The 15,834-nt window shown below is 40.6% G+C and overlaps 1 protein-coding gene across 3 annotated transcripts in view; it reads right to left on the reverse strand.

Moving 5' to 3' along the window:
- SKAP2 (src kinase associated phosphoprotein 2) overlaps positions 1-15,490 on the reverse strand; it is a 182,281-nt gene extending 166,791 nt beyond the window's left edge. The window contains exons 1-3 of one of the 3 annotated variants that reach the window (XM_002713727.6): positions 15,212-15,490; positions 6,215-6,320; positions 5,546-5,571 (exon numbers count right to left, since the gene is read on the reverse strand). In XM_002713727.6, coding sequence (XP_002713773.1) covers positions 5,546-5,571; positions 6,215-6,320; positions 15,212-15,278 — 199 coding nt within the window. In that variant the 5' untranslated portion in view covers positions 15,279-15,490. Of the gene's footprint in view, positions 1-5,545; positions 5,572-6,214; positions 6,321-14,980; positions 15,154-15,211 lie in introns of those variants that run through there. The other 2 variants (XM_051853255.3, XM_089315443.1) reach the window with 2 other exon arrangements.
- Between the last annotated feature and the right edge of the window lie 344 nt (positions 15,491-15,834).

Below are 15,834 nucleotides of genomic sequence, written 5' to 3' on the forward strand. Positions count from 1 at the left end.
CAGATTATATATTAAAGTGAAATTGTCTTCAACCTAACCATTCTAAGAACTGAAGCTAATTGCAAGTATTGTTTTTAAAAGTCGGTGTGAAGTTTGTATGTATCTAAGACAAAACAAATTAAGTACTGCTACTCCCCCCAATCCCAAGCTTCTTTCGCGTTCTTTCGCGTGAACTCAGAAAGTCAAGAATCTCCGTGGGTCTCCGAGCACATACTCCCTCTCTAACAGCTGCATTACGTGGAAAGGACACATTCTGTCTCAACACGGCCTTCTCCATCCCACGGTTGCTCAATGATGAGGCCTCTGTTCCTCCCCCTCATAACGAGCAAAAGCCGCTGTCTTAGAAAGAACTTCAACTGAACACAGGGGTCGCTGTTGAGTAGTGCAAAGCCTTTTTTTCTCCCCAGGGGCTGACTATTTGCAGCTATACCTGCAAAGACTTCTATAAATTAAAAGGTAAATGTTCAACTTGTGTTTATGTAATAGAAAACTGAACTCCAAATCAACAATGGGCATCAGGTAAATGTATCCAATACAATTTACAGACATAATTGAAAGCATTACAGACTAATCAGACATCTAAGAGAAAAGCATGCTCAAATGAAATGGCTACAGAATCATTAGTTGGCAGCCATTCTATTACAATCACACATAATGTCAGTGGTGCCCTGAGCCTGTGCCAATGACAACAGCATAAATTTTGCATCTCATTTCTGTGGTCATAAAATTAATGATCAGTTTAAAAATACTTCTTTGTAAAAGTTATTGCACAAAGAAAAGACATGAATGTGTCCCTGTTATGTACTCACAAGGATAATTATGGGGTTGTTGCTCGTTAATATGGCTTCCTGTTTCCCTAGAAAAGCATTTGATTTATCCCACAACTTTCAGAAGTTTAATTAATGATACAAAGTTAACAGTGTAAAAGACAATGGGCCAAGACTTCCCTGCCTATAATTTCAGTGGCAACTTTATATCACAGTAAAATCAAGGCTTAATAGTACCTCAGAAGCATACTTCTCTGAAAATCATTTTTAAATTTGTAATAGTGGGGTTCAAATCACTATGAGCCATTCTTTCTTATCTGGCTCATAATCAATTAACATTTTCCTAAATGCCTAGAGATGTGGCCCAACAGCAACTGAAGGGTCATGAGCACCATAACCAGTGAAGCTGACTGATCCAATCCACTGCTGGCCTTGTCAAACAGTCCTATTTTACATACGTCCTGGTAAACGTTCAACTAAATATTATACCTAAGATTTGGATGATAACTATTCCCTCTTACACATTGTGAAAGACAAATTTGGTGGGAAAATTTACTCAAGTGAGGCAAACTCAATTGTAATTCACTACTCAGTTCACTTGTTCAAACTAATTTCTCAAGTAATAATATACAGCTTCAATTATAGAATGAAGCATTTAACTTCTCATTTCTTAAGGGAGGTTAATTTTTAAGATTGTGAGGAATACAAGTCACTACAAACAAGATACTTCCCCCAATTCTTCTACAACGGGAAGGCTATTGATAGCAGACAAATCATAAAGACAATTTCTTGCATCAGACTGAGGCAGAGCTTTGAAAGGAGGCTATCATTGCTCAAGCACTGCTTCTGCAATACATTTCTCCCACAACCGGCCCCCCATGATCTCAAACATGCTTAACAAGTTTGTGCAAGGCCAGAGGTGGAAGGGAGTGGTGGAAGGAAAAAGTTGCAAGTTGATTGCTCAGAATTCACCATGGAGCTAACTTTCACAGGAAAATATATACATACTATGCTAGGAGCGATAAAGGAATAGAAATTGAACATGAACCAAACTTTTGATTTTTCTGTTATTCTTTAGGATTTCATTATGAGAAACTAAAGTGGATCCCAAACTGAATCCCTTCTTACCTAACCATCCTACTGTTTCAAACAAAAAATAGTTAGTTCATTAATAAACTTAAGAAATACTACAAATGAGAAGGTGAAAGGAAATCATTTTCTAAGTAACTGATGTATACTTAACAGTATCAATGGAGTCTTAAGGGTAAAATCTATGAAATAAAATTTTCTGTAACTAAAGGAAAAGATTTCAAAGTAGAAAATGAGTTATACAGCTGTAGCATCTACAGCAATATATTCACACCTTTCAAATTTACACATTTGAAAGACATTCTCTTGAAATACTTGTCTCATGTTAACGTGCAGAATCTTCTTTTAATAATTTACAATTTAATAATTTACAATTATTTAAAAACTAATAATGAAACAAGGTTAACCCAATCTTCCTGACAAAATTGAATCTAAGAATATGTATTAATAGAATGATTGACCTACTATGTGTCATACATGTAGTATTTTCATATTACCTTATTTCAGTCAATCAGTCTATAAAGAAAGGAAACATACCTAAATCATTATTGTAGTAAAATTAGACTAATATAAGGTCAAGATACAACTACAATATAAGAATCTGTTATCATGTACTGTATCATAGACTTTTCTAGTTAAAATTCCGTAAGTCTTTACTCCAATAGCAATATATTCTCACAGCAAAAATAATTACTTCAAATCACATTTAAGGGACTGGAGACCTTGTGATGTGACAGAGAGCAATTCCATAGTAATCACATAGCGCAGCTCTAGTGCATAGAGCCTACATGCTCCATGCATGCAGGAAGACACTTTACAGCAGTAGGCTATTTTGCAACCTGGAAACCAGGTTTAGATAGTTCCTCTGTCTTGTACAGCACTCTGAAGGATACAGGAAGGCGCTCTGAGATAAAATAAGCAATATTTCAAATGGATAACAGGGACTAGACCAAGCAAGAAGTGTTCTTGCCGATCAGATTCAAATATTTCCTAAATATAAAAAAAAAATTAAGAAATTTGGAAACCCAATTGAGCATTCTCCTAAAGTTCCAATTCATCAGACCTCCTCAATGAAGAATACAGACTGAGTACATAAGGAGATAAAAGAAGAACCTGAATAAATCATACAGAAATGAAAGGGGAAGTTTCAAAACAACAACTTTCTATGGAAATGAAAATAAATAACAAGTGGAAAATTAGCTTAATGGACATGTTTTAATATCTAGGAGCCACTGTAATAAAACAATTTTCTACCAACACAAACTATTCCAACCAAAAAAAGAAAGGTAGAAATGCAAAAAGGAAATCTAAGATCTCTGCAATGTTTCTACAGTCTTATCGATTCAGTTTAAGAACTGAAATACTTCAAACTGAAATTCTGCATTGTTGAATCTCAGGAGGGGTGATTATCTATGATGTTTGAGAGGATATGAGAGAGAAATATGAAAGGGTGATAGACAACTGTATATGTTAGAGAAATCAGTAACTGACATTAGAAATGAAAAACCTGAATTAACTTATTTTACTTAAGAACTCTACACCTGATCTCTTTCTCTCATAGCAATGGTATTAAAATGGTACTTAACCGTCATTTTAAAAAATAAGGGTATGTGCAATAAGTAGGAGCATAAATGTAAAAAGGAAGAAAACAGCTCTGTACACTTCATTGTTACCCTATAATGACGAGAGGGGAGAGAGACAGAAACAGAGAAATAAGAAAACAGCAAGAAGGAATTCTGCCCAGACCTCCTTGAAAGATAATCCAAAACCCTAAGGGGAACGAACTTGAAAGGGGTTGGGGCAGCTCCGCCAACACAGAACTGAATTTACTTGGTGCAGAGATCTGATACTAAAGCCCTGTTTTTAAAAGGAGATGTATCTTGAACATTTGCTTTCAACTCCTAAATCTGTACCCTCTACCATTCCTAACCAACTACACACATAGTCTTTTTAGAACAAAGCTGAGTATACTTTGAAGGTTCCATGGCATAAAATTACTCAGCTTCTCATATTTCTCCAAAGTATACATCTAATATATTCACAGGCTAACTTTTGAGCATGCACTCTTGATGAGTAGCTAACTCAATACAGCAGTATTGAACTACAAATGACTTATTCAGAGGAAAATGATTATGGGGACTCTCTGAATTCCATGTTATTTGAACTCTTATTCAAGGATCATTTTTCAATTTCTATCAAATACTGTATAAACCTCCATTCTCTATGGAGACAAATAATGTATCTCAGTAATGTAATTTTAATATCCACACACCTGAACAAGTTCTAAAACAGAATACCAAGGGGAAAGTCTCTTCACTATTACTGAACCATATGCAATTATACAATGACTTCATATTATCATGCTTTTTCAGTGTAAAAATTTTTAATGTGCAAATAATTAAGCCACAATGACAGTTCCATAAATAATCACTGCAACCAAATATGCCTTTTCAGAAGAGAGGCAGAATCTAGTGCCTAATATTCTTCCATAAACAGTGAACTATACAAAAGTTATCATAATTAAGACAGACAAGCTCATTTCTATATTCTACTAAGCAACATGATTAAACCCATAATTTAGGATTCACTGTACTTGTGGAGTGCCCTGCTCTTCTCTTTATTTAATAGTTTTAAAAATCTTAATATGGAAAAAAAAAAAACCCGATTCCTTTCAACCACACCAATCTCAATGATTAAATGTGAAAAGAAGCTGTGACTTCATTTTAACTGATTTTAGGTTTGTCTGACTAAGTACTTGGTTTACTGAAACTGTCACTAGCCTCTCACTTCTCAGTTGGCACAAGCAGGAGTTACTCTGTGGGGTCTGCTAACTCCACTTGGAGATGCCACACTGCTCCGCTAACCTAGATTCTAGCTCGCTGTCGGTTAACTGACCTCTGTGGTGACCCCGTAGCAGTGTCCACAAGCTGTCGGTCTCGACCTCTGACTGAGCATCATGGGAGCAAGGGCTGCACCCCGTCTCCCTCTCAGAACTGAGGGCACGAAGCAGCAGAGACTTCCTGCACCTCCCTGCTCTGGTTTGCAGTGGCTAAGCAGCTGTCCTTCAGATCTGAAGGAAGACAATCAGGCCACCAGCACTCTCATGCAGTTACCAAAAAACGGAACTGAATTCCCAGCCTTCAAAATGTCTATGGCACACACTGAATACAAATCAAACAAACCATAAGAAAAATTAAAACTAGTATTTGGAAAAGATTTTCTTCATCTTCTCAAACAACAATTTACACCTTTTAAAATTAAAAAAAAAAAAATCCTTCAAAAACATGACCTGTGAGCACCCGGCCACAAGCCCTCCCACTCCCACCGCTACAAAACCATTTCGGCAGGGTTCCATGGCACCAGCTGCCATCTCACCTCTGTGTCCTCTCCCTGCCTGTGCGTACACCTTCCCTAGCACATTGCTGCCATAACATATTCTAGGAAGCACACAACCTAAGAATGTTAAGTATAGAAGCTGCCTGCATTGCAAGGCTGTGCAGAGCAGATTCTGGGTACGCCTTTTAATTTTTTTCTCAGCAGGGGGAGCTAGCACTCTCATCTTGAAGGTCTAACTACATGGAAATTTAAATCTTGATTCCAAATATCAAATTTCAGGATATGTTAGATTATGCTACTGAAAATCTCACAGAGGAAAAAAGCTTTCAAGTTTAACAAACTTGAAAACTTACCTTTGTCCTGAGATTCCTGAAGATAGCTGCAAAATAAGGAACATAATATTTTAAAATGAGGTTGAAAAATCAAAAATAGACCTATCAGTGACAATAATTCAAGTCCAAAATCTAAATGATAAACATACATTGAGAGCAAAAACTATTTCTTGTCCTGAAATTACAATTCCAAAAGGCTTGGGAATTTATAATAAAACTATTTTAAAGAGGTAAGTATAGTAATAAGATGATGATATATTAATATATTTAATAACTACAACATACAATGCACTTATTCACTTAAAGTAGTAACAATAAAAAGGATTCTGTTGTTCCGGGTTTTGGACATTTTCCATATTTATTTTAAAATCCTCAATCTACCTATGGCTATTCACTTACACCAAATATCCCCCTCACATAATCAAAATAAATGGTAGGATATTGCCAGAATGCTAGAAAAATACATAATTAATAACTTTTACCAAAAAAAGGGAATTATAATAAGCATGTTTGTGTCTAAAAGCAGTGGAAATAATTTTTGTGCTTTAAAAAAAGGTGGTGTTTAAAAATAAATACCAGTTAAATTAGAACACAAAATACTTAACTCCATGATAACCAATTCCTTATTAAAATATTAATTACAAAGTTATTTCTAAGAAAGAAGTTAGTAATAAAAGGCAAGTGACTTACGTAGACTTTACATCTTTTATCTTCTTAATAAGGGAGTCTCTCTTTTCCTTTGCTTTCTTGGATAAATTTTCCCCTTTCAGTATGTCTGCTACAAATGTTTCAACATCTAAACCATGAAATATAAGAAACAGAATACAAATTATAGGAAAGAATCATTTTTTGTGAAGACAAATAGGACAATGATTGTTTCTACACATAAGTGTTAATATCTGCACCATTTGTTATAGTTATTTATCAATCCAAAGCATAACAGTTTAAGTATGTTTCAAATACTAAGTTGGACAAATCTATTTACCACTTAGCTAATAAAATTTGTATGCTCTACTTATGCTTAGCACAGCAAATGCTATTTGGATGTTGGCATCATTAAACCAGGAAGAAGCATACAAGTTTTAATAAACTATGGTGCCCCATAAAACAAATTAGCATACAAAAGCAAGCACCACACTTTAATGCAAGTATTGCTATCATTTCACAGCATCTTGTGAGTTCCTGTGTGAGCAAGTCATTCACAATATTATATCAATATAAGCTAATGTTTCTGGCAAGGCTCTGTTTTTTCCAGCGTAATCCATTTTCAGGTATACATAATGTTTAATGCTTTAAAGGAAAATACAAACCCCTTTTTTTCTAAGCAGCATTCTCAAACCAAGACCTCCTCCTCCATACCCACCCCAACCATCTGGGCACCCGTAAGTAAAACTGATAACCAGTTGTGTGGTTCTGCCAGCCCCTGCTTCCTGCCTTGGTCTCACCACCTGATGTGTGTCTTAAATAAAGGAAGGAAGGAGAAGAAAAACAGATTCCTCTACTATTTAAACTATAGGACCCAAGAAAAAGATTTCTATAGCCTCATATACCAACTCTCCATAGGCTCTTTTAAAAAATCTTAGTAAACTTCTAAAGTACTCTGATATCTGGTTCTCTCTTGCTTAAAATCCCAACAAATCCTTGCTGGCTTAATTTTTATAATAGCTCCATTTCTTATTGTTCATGAAATGCCATGCAACTTAAATTCCTTTTATTTTCAGAATTTCAAAGCTCATTTTGAAATATCTGATACAGGGGATACCATTAAGACATGTTCAAGTAGGCATGGCAATAGCCATCCATATCGCACAATGAAGAGATGGATGTATTTTTACTTTCTTTTTATTTAACTACTTGGTCTCTCCTAACTCTCTCTGATTAAAAGCCAGCATCAAAAGATAATATTGAAGTAATTCAGAGTAGTATAAGAGTCTCTCATCTGTACTTACAATTAACTATTTAAAACCTAGAATATGGGATAGAATTTTGGAATCGATTTTTTATTAAGAAGCATTTTGAGCCAGTGAAGAAAACTGATTAAACTGTTAAACATTCCCAATAAATGTGTAACGGTAATGCTTCACTAAATCAACGCAACAAGCAAAAGAATTAAAATTAAATTCTCTGATAATCTTTAAGAACAGCTTCTGATTTGAAATCCACCAATGACTAATGTGTTAGAAGTATCACTATGAAGTGAAAACAAAATGTCACAGCCTCTCCTTCCTTGAGTTGGCCGCATTCGGAAGAGGGACAGGGTCGCCATGCAGCACCCATGGTTCTAAAAGGAGTTCAGAACAATGCAGCGCATGCAGGGCGTGCTCTCCAGGTTTTGCACGCAGGGCAGCCAGCACCCTGGGGTGGGAAGTTCAGGGGCTCCCCTGAGGTGGTCCAGGCAGTGCACACGGGAGGAGGGGCACCCCGGCGCTCGCCCTCCGGACCCCAGTTCTCGGGAGCACGGCTGGCGCGAGGACGGGCGAGGGGCTGCCTCGCCTCGCGTCATCTTCACTCAACGTTTGCCTTGAGTATTTGATCGCCCTTCTACATTTTCATTATACAATCCAAGTTTAAACAAACAGGATCTATTTTCTATCTCCGGAAGCAATAACGGGACGAATTACAGCCCAAGAGTTATTTCTTTAAAAGGTCACAGCAGTTCTAGAGAAACTTCGGGAAACGAAAAAGGCTGCAACGCCCCGCACAGGTGTCCTCACACTCCCCAAAATTGTTTCCAAAACACCGACCCCGCAACTACCTTAGAATGAGCCGTTTGTGGAAAGTGGGGACCCCAGGAAGCCGCAGTCAGAGTGGGTAAGGACACAGAGTTGTACTTTCCCAGTAGTTTCTGAGATGTATTTATTCCCAAGCTTTTTCCAGAAAGGGGCTTAAGGCAACCGAAAGGATTTGATAGATAGTGGCTTCTTGTTAATTACCTCTCAAAGGACAAAGTAGATAGGAAACGCTTTGCCGGGTTTTGTTTTGTTTCGTGTTTTTGGCAAGTTTGGAACTTTAAACTGGAAGCGCTCCCTGCAATAATCTTCGTTGGTTGCCGTCAGGCTGCGTTAACATTTAAGCTCTGAAATCTGTTTGTTAAAAATCGACATCCGGCCCGTTGATTTTCTAGTCTTACGAAGCCGGCCCCTTCCAGGCTCAGGGGGGCCGGGAGGCGCGGTGGCCTCCGGCGGGTGCCTGCGCGACGGCCGAGCGAGCCGAGCGGTCACTCCGGCTGTGCCCGGGGATGCTCCGCTCTGCCCTCGGAACCCCGCGGTTCCCGTCCACCGAGCTGCGAGCTGTGAGCAACGCCGGGGTTTGGGGCAGCGCCCTCGCCAGACAAATGGGGCTGGATCTGTGGCTTTGTAGCTCAGAGCCAGGGTAATATTTCAAAAGCAGGCAATAAAAGTCTTGGGCGAATCAAGCTCTCGTCTGCCTGGATGGAAAAGAGATTTGAAGCTTTTTATTGTGCCCTAAATAGCCCTGCAAACGGTAAACTGGCAAGCGCGGGAGCCCTCTTCTACCTTCCTTGCGGGGTCGTGTCCCTCGGTTAATGTGTAGATCGCGCTGACTCCTGACGGCCCGTAAGTCGGGGAAACGCTCTAATGTGATTACAAGGAAAGGTCAGCCTGCCTCCCTCGCCTCTGGCCTGCTGAGTTACGATGCCTCTTCCCGGGGGGAGGGGTCCACTCACTCCCGCGCGCCCCCGGCCGGAGGAGAAAAGAGGAGAAGCCGGGGGGGGGGGGGGGGGGAACCTGGCCCGTAAGGCGCGGGAAAGGGGGGTGCCCTCGGTGCGTCGGGTCGCACGGGCACCCACCCCAGCCACGCACCCTACAAGTCTGCTGCCTTCTGCCTTCCACCGCAGCGTCACCCCGGCCTCCATCTCCCTCCGCCCCCCAAGTTATCATCAGGAAAAGTCGCAGTAGCCAAAGCAAACGCAATGTGGGGTTTTGCTCTTCCTACACCTGAACATGGTCAAGAATCCGCTTCCTCTCCCCGTCCGTCCGGCAGAGGATCAGGCAGGGAAGGCCTCGGAAAAGATGGGATTTACAGCGGCTCTGTAGATCATTGTTAAGTTGTGAAAACAAAAATTTAAACATGACATGTTCTGGGTCAGCAGTCCTTAAACCCTTTATGTTAGAAATCTCTTAATGGCCACCGAGCCCCCTGAGAGGCAAACATTTAACACCTGGTTTTCCCCTGGAGTGGGAGATTGGGGGTTGTACATATGGACCCCCCCAGAAAAATTGCCACCCGGTCCTCACCTAGGATCTCAAGTGGTTGGCACAGGTATGTATGTATCTAATTCACCCAGGCCACCTGCTCTCCACCAACTTTCATAGAGATCCCATGGTGCAAAGTGCAACCACACAAGGTCAGAACAACTTGTAAATCCTTGAAATGCAAAATAACTGTTGGCTTCTAGATACTGAGTATACAGCATATGTTCCCACTCTCCAAGAGAACTGAGGCTTCACCACTTGTCCTCACATCATCCCTCCCTAACAGCCTGGTGTAATACCTGTAGGACATGCAGGCTGGAGGTGCCAAACCGTCTTCCTGCCTACTCCCCCAACAACCCAGTACCCATCCACACACACACACACACACACACACAGCCTCTGGCCTGAATTACACAGTGGGAGGAGACAGGAATTGGGCTGAGTCTATCACCATTTGCTCATATCCGTAAAATAAGGGTAACACCAATCACACAGGACCCCAAATGGGTTTACTACCACATCTTGCTACTTTATGAACTATATCAGATTACACTTTGAATTCACTGAGATGTGCCGACAACAAGTTAAAGGCAGTACAGATCCCAGCCTAGAATTTAAGCCAAAGTCTGAGAGAGACAGTGAGAGAGAGACAGAGAGAGAGATGCCTTGTTTCTCTCCATTTAAATGGGGGAATGGTCTGACCAAACAGCTACTGTTCAAAACATGAAAATCAATTAAACTGGGCACATGTAGATCAATGGAATCAAATGCCCAAAGTTGGAAAATGGCTAGCTGAAGGGTTATTGATTGTTCTTATAAACATCTTTCCTAGCTCTTTTATAGGTTATGGTTAAAGTGTGGATTTTCCAATATGGAAAAGGAGATGTGAACAAGCACAGGAGTTCTCATACACAATGGGTAAAACACACCTGGTTCTTCAACCACCTGACGAAATTTTTTAAATTGGCTTCAGAGGCTAAGTGATTAATTTTGATAGAAAACTGGGCTGTTGAAAGATAAGGCTGAACATCTTTCAACCTCTAAAAGATGACTCTTGATAAATAGCATTTTACAATTATCAGAATCTTTTTACCATGCATTTTCAAAGAAGCCACAGTGAATAACACATTAGTCTGAGATTTACACTATATTCAACACTAGGCAGCATCTATTGTAATATGTTCAGAACTTGATTGAAAAAGAAATGTAAACTCAGTGGAATGAAAAAGATAGACTTGGCTTTAATTGAAAAAGACAAACTAAGTGAATAATGAGTATATAAAACCTAGCCTATGCCATTTTTATCACCCATATATGACACTTAATCTTAAATTTATGAGAGGCAACTGAACTGTGTTTCAAATCACCAGAGGCTTTTCCTACTGTGTTGTTTCTACCTTTTTTCCTAGTCATACTTCAATGCTAGTAACAGTAGAGATATACTCATCTGGAAAGTTCTCATATTCTACTCATTTTTTAGTACTGAAAGAATCCTCTTTTTAAAGCAAACAAATGATCAATATGGATTGAGTCCCTTTAAAAATTGTACATAGTATCAAGTGCCTAGTTTAGTAATAATCTTAGATGGAAACACTTCCGATGAAATCCAAGCCAAAAGATCCTATCTCAAGAAAAAGTAGGACATTGTATGCATAAGACAAGATAGGTAAATAATTTCCTGACACCATATCTTTAATGTACCTATATTATATGACCTATACAAAAAACTATAAACATCTACTCCCTTGATTCACAAATACATATTTCTGTTTATAGAAGTGAACAGCTTACGGGTGACATAGGCTGATTCCTTTTTGAGACTAAATGTTCTCCTATCAACTTTATGCTGATTAGTTATTGCTGCCAAAATGAGGCAACCTTGTTGATCTGTAGAATGATCCAAGTGCTACAAGAACTAGGTGACTATTGGTGACTCAGTAGGTGGCACTCTTCCCTTTATATACTCAGCAATGCCCCAGGAGGAAGTTACAGTACACTAGATACATCACAAATAATCCTCATAGGAAAAATAAAACCAAAATGTTGACCAAATTGTAAATGAAACTTTGGAAAGGTGAAAATCAAACTGTACTATATTCAGCATTGAAAAAATGTGGCCCTTATTTCAACTGAATTGCATTCTTTACCTAGTGCCCCTAAAGGGGTTATCGATTATAACATGTGAAGGTTAAAAATAAATATTCTGCAAATCCTCAATAGGAGAAAAATACAATAATTCTAATCAACATTGCCATGTGAACCGAATCTCAAGGTCACTTTGCAGAAACCAGGTAACCACTTCATTTACTATTTGTTGGGCTTGGTTCAGAGCACTGAGAAATACTACTTTCTTCTTCTAATACTGTTTTCATTTTCTAATTTAATAAAAAGAAAACAATATCCTCTTACAGCCTTAACATTTGTTGTGCTAAAATGAATGAATGACAATGAATTAGAATATCTGATTGCAAGCAGTTAACAAGCCAGTAAAGGGTAATCAAACAAATTAAGGCAGGTAGAGGACAATGGTTCTAGTTCTCTCCAACTTTCTTGCCTATCTGGAGGGAAAAACTCACATAAACTAAGACTGTTCTTGCAGTTTGTCCTAGACAAAACATATGAATAAGAAGATCAAATGGACAAGATTTGGGATTTTCTTTTGACTTTTACTATCCAGGTTAAACCAGTTTTTCCATTGCTTGGAGGAAATAAACAAAAATATCAAGTGTTGCCTGTAATACATATGGCATTCAAAATTTGCTTTACCAACAAAATTCTGTAAATCTTTTTCTATTTATGATACTGAAAGAATAACTCAACACTTTTTAATACAAATATAGGCCCTTAAGATTTAATGTACTGAATCTATAGAAACTATATAGCTACTATTTCAAGGACATCATTAAATGTGAGTTAAGAATTATAAGGTCTTTTTTTGCACTTCCTTAGAGAGTTTTCAAAATAAGGAAGAATGCGAGGGGCAATGCTGAAAAGTCAACCTAAAACTGCCACAATCAGAAAGAAAAATTATAATGAGAATACATTTGAGCACTTACTCCTATCAAACAGTTGAAATGTCTGTTAAACATTTCATTAAATATTCCCTATAATGCTGTGTGTCACATATAATGATTTGCATAACAGGCAAATAGAACACACAGAGAAATGTCTAAGCATCATTATTTTGACAGCCATTGGCTTTTGACTTTAGATTGTTTTTTCTTGAAAGCAAAGGACCGTAAGCTCCTTAAAGTTTTAGTTCCTTATCTTCTCTACCTCAGAGTTCCAACACAGAGCCTTGCACTCTCAGCGCACTCCACGGGTAACTACAACCACCACTCTCAGTATTTCCTTCTTGGTTTCAATGTGCTAGGCAGACCAGCAATATCCCCAAAATTCACGTTGTGGTTTTACAATTCTAAATCTAATCATGCACTATTACCCAATACTTTTGAAGGATGAAAATTATCATACACAATCCCGACAATATTTTTTTGGATAAAACATGTGAAATAACTGCTATGAGCATCTATCCATGCATCCTTTTGTACCTCAAAAAATTTTTAATTACCATCAAACATAAAATGTTAACAATTTGCTTTGAATAAATAAAAAACACTTGAAAAACACTGGCTAACATTTATAAATGTATGTATGACCCCCAACTCACATCCATACTTCTTGAAAGTAGCCTCTGAAAATTAAGTGTAGCCCCAATTTATAACCCCCAAAGTGTTAATGTTTTACTATTTGGTTTTAATACTTTTTGAATGTTAATAAGGAATTTGCTTTATTAATATGAAATATTGAAAATGTCAGTAAAATGTCTTTTAAAAAAGCTGATTTCAGACATTATACTTGTATATTATCTGACTCAAGTGAGAAGACAAGTTTATAGGAAGTAAGCATTGGTAGGTAAACATGTAACTGAGAGCTTTTTAATCGCACACATGGGGCCACCTGAAGTACCTGTGATCTATGGGAATCAGAGCAAAGGTCTCCTAACCACATTTCACACTACCTGGGAATGTATGATTAGGGGCCCAAATGGCACACTGACTGCTGTGGGAGCTGTGAGGTGAGGTTTTAAAAATTGCAACCATAGCCTGCATTTTATTTCTTAAGTTCAAATCTACGCACCTGGAATATCCTGAAAATGGTGATATTTATTTTTGGAATAATGATGAACACTTCTCTAGCCAGGTTTTTAAAACACTATCCTAAACAAACAATTTCAGAGTTGTGTAACATTAAAAATGTTAACTGCAGTAAAGCAAAGCTAGCAGTGAAACTTCCCTTGAATGGAGTAAAAACTGCCTTAAATCAATCTTCACAGTGTTTTCAATTTCCCTTAGGGGTACCCATTAATGACAAGCATTTCTTAGGGGGAAGGAGTATCCCACCACAAATGCATTCATCACACTGTATCGTGGTCATAAAACCTAAGTCTGCATTCAGACACTTAATATTTTTAAAATTCTATTTATGACGCTAACTACCAAAATAGTCTAACAGCCTATCAGGAGATTTGGTCTCACACAACGATGGCAGGCACTTACTGCTTCCAAAGTTATATTTTAGATGATTTTGGTTTTTCAAGAGTTAAGATAAGCAGGCTGTGACACAGGCATTTAAGAGAAACTCTTGTAAGCCACTTAATTTGAAAGATAGGTGTTTTAGAGGCAGGTGGAGTAAAAAAACGATCCATTGAGTTTCCAGAATCCTGAGATATACAACACAAAAGAAACGATGGCAAGAATTCCAGGGCTTCGGGACAGACGTGTTCCCCCCTAACAAGCGCAGCGGCACGCCGTCGCCCCGCCGCGAGAGGACGCAGAGCCCACGGCCAGCATCCCCCCGGGCCACACCTCTCAGCCTCAGACAAGTTCCCGTAAGTGGCCGTGCAGAACTGGAAAGGGGAAGACGCGGGTGCGAAGCCGGGCACTCCGCGCGACACAGGAAGCTGGACCGCGCACACAGCCTTCCTGTTTCGCTGCGGTGTGTCCCTGGGGCTGAAGACAAGTGGCCATCTGAGGACCAGGCCCCGCGCCACAGTGTTCGGGGTGCGTGGGGGGTGGGGGGCTCAACGTCCAGGAAAGCAGGGATCTGGGAAATAACCAACTTCCCCACCCCCTAACCCCAAACACCTGTGGCGCCGGCGTCGGCCTGCACCCCTACCCCTCCGCCTCGGCTGGCGCGGCCTTCCGCCCCCTCCCCAGGGCTCGCACGGGCATTCATTCACCATCATTCTCTCACGAACACGCACACAGAACCGTGCTAATCTCGTCAGTGTTGCTGATCCCGCATCGGCTCTCCTCACACGCTCCCCGCCTCCCGGTCCCGGTCCCGCCCCCGCCGGCCAGAAGACGCGGGAGCCGCGAGGAGGGGAGGATGCTGAACGCTTCTGTCCCCGCCGGCTCGCCGTCCCTCGCCCCCGCCCCGGCGGCGTGCCCGCCCCCTTCCCGCGCGTTACCTGCCAACAGGTTCCTAATCTCCTCAGGGAGGGGGTAGGGAGAGGCGGTGCTGCCGGGGTTGGGCATGTCAAGGAGCGCGGGGCGTGAGGGGAGAGGATCTGTGCTGACAGGGGGACTGAGGGGCTGCGATCTAGGCTCGGGCTGGCAGTCCCGGTAGGGACAGCGGAGTTACCAGACCGGACTCTGCCAAGGCCTGGGCTCACAACAAGGAAGTCACTGACTCTCCAGCCAGCGGCGGCTGGACTCTCGGCCCGGCCCCGCCCGGAAGATCGGGGCGGGGCGATGGGCGGGGGAAGAGGCGCGCCGGGCCCGCGGGATCCAACTGCGCATGTGTGTCCGGGGGTTTTCCTGGCCTGGAAAGAAAGCGCCTCTGGACAAGCCACGCCCACCGCTACTCTGGGAAGCGGGAGGAGGAGCGGCTGGTGGGAAGGGGGCGGGGTGGGTCTGAGTCACCTGATCTGGCGTCTGAAGCGCCTGGTCACCATTTTGGGTTCTGGCACCACCGTTTCTGCAGGATTGTAGAAAATAATGTATCCGTGTTGCTTGGAAGATTTCCGATGTTCTTGAAATGGCCAGCCCCGCTGAGGTTCAACACCTGTCCCGGTAACACACAGGGAGTTTC

Source organism: Oryctolagus cuniculus, chromosome 16 (assembly GCF_051225735.1).
Source record: "Oryctolagus cuniculus isolate XC-2025 breed Fujian yellow rabbit chromosome 16, ASM5122573v1, whole genome shotgun sequence".
NCBI lineage: Eukaryota > Metazoa > Chordata > Mammalia > Lagomorpha > Leporidae > Oryctolagus > Oryctolagus cuniculus.